Raw genomic sequence first — 7,497 nt, 5'->3', positions numbered from 1 at the left:
GTAGCTAGCTCTACCAAAAAAATTAACCCAAATACAACTTCCAGATCTGTGTCATTAACAACAGTTCTGTATAAATACTATAGCAAATAATAACTAGTTTATGCACTAGAAAACATAACTACAGATTAGAACACCTTCTGCAGAAATATACAACTTAATACAGAGAAAATCGGAAGAAAACCAAAACTAACCTACCCGCGAAAAATTATAGAAGAATAAAGTAAGAGAAAGGGAAAAAAAAGGTAAGAAGGAAAAAGAAAAAAGAAAGGGAAGGGGAAAATTATAAATTCAAGACGAGTATTTATCAACCATTTACAGAGAAGGGAGAAAAAAATTCAGAGATTAGAAAAAAGGGGTGAAGAGAAGAAAAAGATAAAATAAATAAATATTTAAAGCAAAGGAAAAATAAATCAGCAGTTGAACTGTGAACTGACAAACAGGGAGGCCTTCACTAAAGACTTCGAACCTCCAAAACAAGTTAGAATTAGTTGTAGAACTCTGTAGGTAAAGTTATACAAGAATAAAAATAGGTTACACACACACCAAATCCTGGGAGAGATTGTCAACAGCCCTTAAAGTTTCAATGAATAATGTCTGAGTGATTCAAGTGAATTCCGAGTCCAGAAAAAGTAATTTTACTACGAGGAGTACTTATCCACCATTTTAGGAGGTCCAATCAGATTCCGAAGATGACTGGATAGCCGGAAGACTTGCCACAAACGCTTCAGCTTCCTTTGCTGATTTGAACCACTTGAATTCCCCGGTATTAAGCTTGATTCGTAGATCAGCAGGGTTACGAAGGGAAGGTTTGAAACCACGATCAAAAAGCACTTTCATTATGCCTTTAAACTCAGCGCGCATCTTTAAGGTCTGGGGTGCAAAATCTTCCACAAAGCGAATGGTTGTATCCTGGAAAGAAAAAGAACCTCTGCGACGTGCCTCCACAATCAGACTGTGTTTTACCTGGTATTGATGGAAACACAAGATTACTGGTCGCAGACGGGAGCCCAGAATTCCGGGGGGAACGTAAACCCTGTGTGCCCGTTTGAGCTCGGGTGGCTTCGGAAGCAAATCTTTCCCGAATAACTCACAGAGAAACTCGGCGAAAAACTTCACGGTTGGTCCCTTTTCAGTCGCCTCTGGTAATCCCAGAATTCTGATGTTGCAGCGTCTGCTACGATTTTCAAGATCCACCATTTTGGAAAGAAGTTTATTAGATTTTTCCTCTAAGCTGGAACAGAGAGTCTCCAAGTCTCGAACACGACTTTCTAAATCTTCAGAAGTCGAATCGATGCGAGATAAGTGATCAGCATGTTTGTCCACTTTATCGTTGATCCGATCCAGTTTGTCTTCTAACTGTTTGAAAGCGGTTTTAAATTCCTTTAAGATTTCGTCTCTGAGCTTTCCCAGCGCAACCATCGTCTCGTCCGACGGGGTCATAGCTTCTTTTCTCCCAGATTTAGAACTCTTGCTAGACATTGTAAGTTAGATATATTCACAGGCAAGTAAGAGATACCGAAATAATTCCTAACTAAGGTTTAAAAAATGGAGACATTTAGTGCAAAGGTAGCGACAGTAACGGAACAAAAGTTCGGAACAATCGCCATCTTACCGGAAGTCCATAAGATTTTGAGGTAGAAGTAGAAGTAAAGGTTGTGGGAGTGAAGGTAAATATTAAAATTAATTACCTATTTGGGATGGGAAAGCTGATTTGATCTAAACCAATTTTACAGCCGCAGTCCCTGTGTTGACATGTACCAACATTATAGCAATGGTGTATTCATCTATAAATCTACCTTGAGCATTAAAATAGCAACAGCAGATGGTCATAATTTGGGTATGTGATATGCCTGTTGTGCACTCTCAACATAGTAGGCTAAAAGTCCACATAATAAATCTAATGGCACAGAAGGAAGCTAATCAGCATATTAGCAAGGTGGAGCTCAGAGCACTGGTATCAGTCCCATTCCCAGACCAGTTGCTCTAACATGACCATCAATTTTGATCCTCCCCCTACCCTATCACGCCCCACCCATATTAACCTACCAGCATGTCTTTGGGTTAAGGGAGGATCTAGAACCTCAATGGGAAGCCCAAATATTTACATAGAGAATACGCAAAGTCACACACAGCCAGCACCACAGGTTGGGATTGAAACCAAGTTGTTGGAGCTATTTAGCTGCTGCAGAGCAGAGAAACTCAAATCACTTCAGGGCTCGTTAGCCTTAGCACATTCCTAAGATATAAAACACAGCTTTATAAAAAATAGAATGTTTTCATTGTTAGTGTACATTTCTCACTTTCAGTATTTACTAGCTTTCATTAAGAGTTATTTAATTCCAGTTCATCATGTCAAATAAATATTTTTATTCAGAAATAAACAATATTCCAAGACATAGCCATTGCTACAAGATAAAAACCTGCAATTACTTTGAAATATTTGATTTGGTTTACAAATCTCTGTTTAGTTAAGTTTATTATTTTAATTTTTAATATTCTTAGATTTCTTTCTAATTTGCTGGAGGTTAGAGAGTGCAAAATAAGAAAAATTAAAGGAGAAATTCCTTTTAAGGTTTAAATAAACAAAATATCTTCATTTACTCTGAGGTACAAAGGCTAATCAAACTGTTCTACTGCTCAGACTTAAAACAAAACAAGGGCAAAAAAAAATCAAATCTGTTCCTTCAGTTTTTAACATGTAGAAAGAACTTATCAGTCAAAGCTGGAGACCAATCCCAGCCCCAACCCAGTGTGGTGAACTACATATACCTGTCTGGATGATGCACCATCAATAACTCACGCCGAGACTTAGGAGGTGAGATATCGGCTTTTATTGACTGAAGAACACTACATCCTGGGGAAATGAGGGAGAGCAGCAGGCCACAGTCGCCTTTATACAGGGGTCTGTGGGAGGAGCCACAGGGGTAGTCAGCAGGGTCTTGGGAGGAGCCACAGGAGCAGTCAGACAGGTATATCTAGTTCACCACATTCACCCCTCCTTTGTTTAAAAAAAAATTCCCAAGTATATTTACAGGTTAAGTCGATCAGGTGGTCGAATCGTTCGCTGCGATCTACGGAGCTCCGGCTGCAATTGCACAGGAGCCGGAGGTGATGACAGCACAGGTGCCGGAGGTGGTGTGTGCTCCGAAGGCGGAGAGTGGGTTAATTCTGTCCCAACAGGAGGTGTCAGGGATCCCTCGCGTGTGAGCGAGGGCCCTGGAACAGACGCATACGGAGTCTGTGTGGGGCACGGTGCGCGCGGAGTCACTTCGGGTACAGGGTGCAAAGTTACCGTGGAGTGCTCGGGGTAGTGGTCTGCTGCTCTGGCGGGCGCCAGGTCGCGGACAGAGACCGTGTCCTCCCGCCCATCAGGCAAGACCACGTAGGCATACTGGGGATTAGCATGCAGGAGGTGAACCTTCTCGACCAGTGGTGAGTACTTATTACTCCTCGCATGTTTACGCAGCAGCACTGGCCCCGGGGACGTCAGCCAAACTGGCAGGGTGGTCCCAGTGACAGACTTCCTGGGAAAAGAGAATAAGCGTTCGTGAGGGGTGGCATTAGTGGACGTACACAACAGGGAGCGGATAGAGTGGAGTGCCTCAGGGAGGACCTCCTGCCATCGGGAGACCGGCAACCCTTGTGACTTAAGGGCTAAAAGTATGGCCTTCCACACCGTGGCATTCTCCCTCTCCACCTGGCCATTCCCCCGGGGATTATAACTCGTGGTGCGACTAGTAGCTATGCCCCTAGCAAGCAGGAACCGGCGCAACTCGTCACTCATAAAGGAGGACCCTCTATCACTGTGGACATAGCAGGGATATCCGAACAGTGTGAAGAGCTGGCGCAGGACTTTTATGACCGACGTGGTAGTAGTGTCGGGGCAGGGAACGGCAAAGGGGAATCGCGAGTACTCGTCAATAATACTGAGAAAGTAGACATTGCGGTCGGTGGAGGGAAGGGGGCCCTTAAAGTCCATACTCAGTCGCTCAAAAGGGCGGGTGGCCTTGACAAGCTGCGCAGTGTCAGGACGGTAGAAGTGCGGTTTGCACTCAGCGCAGAGCTGGCAGTCCCTGGTCATCGTCCTGATGTCCTCCAGGGAGTACGGCAGGTTCCGGGCTTTAATGAAGTGATAAAACCGGGTGACCCCCGGGTGGCAAAGTTGGGCATGAAGGGCATACAGCTGGTCGAGCTGGGCACTAGCACACGGTCCCCGGGATAGGGCATCAGACGGTTCATTGAGCCTGCCAGGCCGGTACAGGATATCGTAAGTATAGGTGGAGAGTTCTATTCTCCATCGCAAAATTTTATCATTTTTGATTTTGCCCCGCTGTTGGCTGCTGAACATGAACGCAACCGAGCGCTGGTCGGTCAGCAAGGTGAACCTTCTGCCGGCGAGATAGTGCCTCCAGTGCCGAATAGCTTCCACTATGGCTTGGGCTTCTTTCTCCACCGTGGAGTGCCGAAGTTCAGAGCCTTGAAGGGTACGGGAAAAAAACGCCACTGGCCTGCCTTCCTGATTGAGGGTAGCAGCCAGCGCGACGTCAGAGGCGTCACTCTCTACTTGGAAGGGAATGGTCTCGTCTACCGCATGCATCGTTGCTTTGGCAATGTCCCCTTTAATGCAGCTGAAGGCCGCGCGGGCCTCGGCAGAGAGGGGAAAGGTGGTAGACTTGACCAGGGGGCGGGCCTTGTCTGCGTAATGGGGAACCCATTGGGCGTAATAGGAAAAAAAACCCAGGCACCGCCGGAGGGCCTTGAGAGTAGTGGGAAGAGGGAGTTCTAACAGGGGGCGCATACGGTCGGGGTCAGGGCCAATGACCCCGTTCTCCACGACATACCCAAGGATAGCGAGTCGTGTGGTTCTGAACACACACTCGTCCTTGTTATAAGTCAGGTTCAAAGCATCGGCCACCTGGAAAAAACGTTGGAGGTTGGCGTCATGGTCCGACCAGTCGCGACCACAGATGGTGATGTTATCGAGATAGGGAAATGTGGCCGTCAGTTTGTACTGGTCCACCATCCGGTCCATCTCCCTCTGGAAGACCGAGACCCCATTTGTGACACCAAACGGGACGCGCAGAAAGTGATAGAGCCTGCCACCCGCCTCGAAGGCGGTGTAGGGGCGGTCCTCTGGGCGGATGGGGAGCTGGTGATAAGCGGATTTCAGATCAATTGTCGAGTACACCTTGTACTGAGCTATCTGGTTGACCATATCCGCGATGCGGGGTAGGGGGTACGCGTCAAGCTGCGTGAATCTATTGATGGTCTGGCTGTAGTCCACAACCATCCTATTTTTCTGCCCAGTCCGAACAACGACCACCTGGGACCGCCATGGGCTTGTGCTTGGCTCAATGATCCCCTCCCTGAGCAGCCGCTGCACCTCTGAATGAATAAAGGCCCTGTCCCCCGCACTGTACCTCCTACTTTTAGTTGCCACAGGTTTACAGTCGGGGGTCAGGTTGGTGAACAGCGATGGGGGAGGGATCTTGAGGGTGGAGAGGTTGCAAATAGTGTCAGCAGCACAGCTATCGGCATGGCGCTGGGCGGGATGTGGGGTTCGGGGTGTATGTGTGTGCGGTAACGGGGTATATGGCGAAGTCCCACCAAACTGAGGATTCCTGACAGTGAGTGGTGGGAGGGGCCCGTCATATGCCATAGTCACACTTTCGAGATGGCTCTGGAAGTCCAGCCCCAATAGCACAGGTGCGCACAGCCGAGGCATGACCAGGAACGCAAAGTTCCGATATTCTGTGCCCTGCACCACCAATGTCGCTACACAACCCACCCGGATGTCTGTGGAATGCGACCCTGAAGCCAAGGTGATCTTCCGACGGACCGGCCGTGTCACGAGTCCGCAGCGTTTCACTGTGGCCGGGTCAATAAAACTCTCAGTGCTGCCCGTGTCAAACAGGCAGCTAGTCCTGTGCCCCTCCACCAGGATGTCCATCATCGACCTTGCGAGCTGGTGCGGAGCGCTTTGATCGAGGGTCACGGAAGCCAGCGTTGAACGGGGCGTGTCGGGGGCGGGGCCTGGTGACGCCGGCAAAGATGGCCGCTCACATCCGGGCATGCAAGATGGCGAGGCGGGGGCGGGGCCTGGTGACGCCGGCAAAGATGGCCGCTCACATCCGGGCATGCAAGATGGCGGCTCCCAGGTCGCACACGGGTAGGTAGGGGCGGGGCCAGGTGACGCCGGCAAAGATGGTTGTCCACATCCGGTCATGCAAAATGGCGGCCCCCAGGTCTCAGACGCGGCGCTGCTCGACCCCGGGCGCGGTTTAGATTTACAGACCTTGGCGAAATGGCCCTTCTTCCCACAGCTGGCACATGTCGCTTCGCGCGCCGGACAGAGTTCCCGGGCATGTTTCCGAAGCCCACAAAAGTAACAGAGTTTCGTACCTGGCGAATTCGTGGGGTTTGAGATACCGCGACTGGCAGCGGCGTTGGCGAATTCGCTCGGAACCGGGGAATGGCTCGGTTGGACTTCTTCGGCGTACAGTTGCGCAGCCTCTATCGAATCGGCCATCTCTATCGCGGAGCGTAAGGTAAGATCAGCTTTTTCCAGCAGCCGCTGGCGGATACACACTGACCGAACCCCAGTCACAAAAGCGTCTCGGACCAAGAGTTCCTTATGCTGTTCCGCTGTGAGCGCTTTGCAGTCACAGTCCCGCGCTAGGGTCAGTAACTCGCGGAAAAATTCAGCAGTCGACTCCGTAGGCCGCTGTTTTCGCGTTGCCAAGCGGTGCCGTGCATAAACTGGATTTACTGGCCGCAGGTACTGTCTTTGGAGGGCGGCAAGCGCCTCCTCGTAGGTGGATATGTCCCTGATGAACGAATAAACTTTTGGGGCGACCCTCGAGAAGAGAAGTTTGCGCCGAACAGCCGAGTCGGTGGCACGAACCTCCTCTAAGTACGATTGGAAGCACACCAGCCAGTGTTCAAAAGCAAGAGCTGCTCCAGGGTCTCGGGGGTCCAAGTCTAGGCGTTCTGGGCGTAAAGCGGTTTCCATGTTGTAACTTTCAGTCAATAAAATTGATGCACCATCAATAACTCACGCCGAGACTTAGGAGGTGAGATATCGGCTTTTATTGACTGAAGAACACTACATCCTGGGGAAATGAGGGAGAGCAGCAGGCCACAGTCGCCTTTATACAGGGGTCTGTGGGAGGAGCCACAGGGGTAGTCAGCAGGGTCTTGGGAGGAGCCACAGGAGCAGTCAGACAGGTATATCTAGTTCACCACACTGGACATGCCCCCTGATGACTGCTCCTGTGGCTCCTCCCACAGACCCCTGTATAAAGGTGATGGAGGTCTGAGCCCGGCCTCTCAGTCTCCAGGATGTAGTATGGTGGTCACTCACTGCTTGTTCCTTCTTCCAGTCAATAAAAGCCGATACCTCGCTTTTACGTCTCAGAGTGAGTTATTGATGGTGCATCAATTTTATTGACTGGAAGTTTTAAAACATGGAAAGCATTTTACGTCTGGAAAGATTGG

The 7,497-nt window shown here is 49.5% G+C and overlaps 1 protein-coding gene across 1 annotated transcript; it reads right to left on the bottom strand.

Moving 5' to 3' along the window:
- Positions 1–2,859: 2,859 nt before the first annotated feature.
- Positions 2,860–7,102, bottom strand: LOC140740322 (uncharacterized). Its single transcript, XM_073069474.1, has 2 exons — positions 5,789–7,102; positions 2,860–3,520 (listed from the first exon to the last, which is right to left on the bottom strand). Exons 1-2 carry the CDS (start codon positions 7,010–7,012, stop codon positions 3,029–3,031), a joined length of 1,716 nt encoding a protein of 571 aa, XP_072925575.1. The 5' UTR covers positions 7,013–7,102; the 3' UTR covers positions 2,860–3,028.
- Between the last annotated feature and the right edge of the window lie 395 nt (positions 7,103–7,497).

The sequence above is a fragment of the Hemitrygon akajei genome, chromosome 16 (assembly GCF_048418815.1).
Source record: "Hemitrygon akajei chromosome 16, sHemAka1.3, whole genome shotgun sequence".
In the NCBI taxonomy this organism is placed as follows: domain Eukaryota; kingdom Metazoa; phylum Chordata; class Chondrichthyes; order Myliobatiformes; family Dasyatidae; genus Hemitrygon; species Hemitrygon akajei.
Note: the sequence above shows the minus strand (reverse complement) of the source record. Positions and strands in the feature narration are given on the sequence as shown.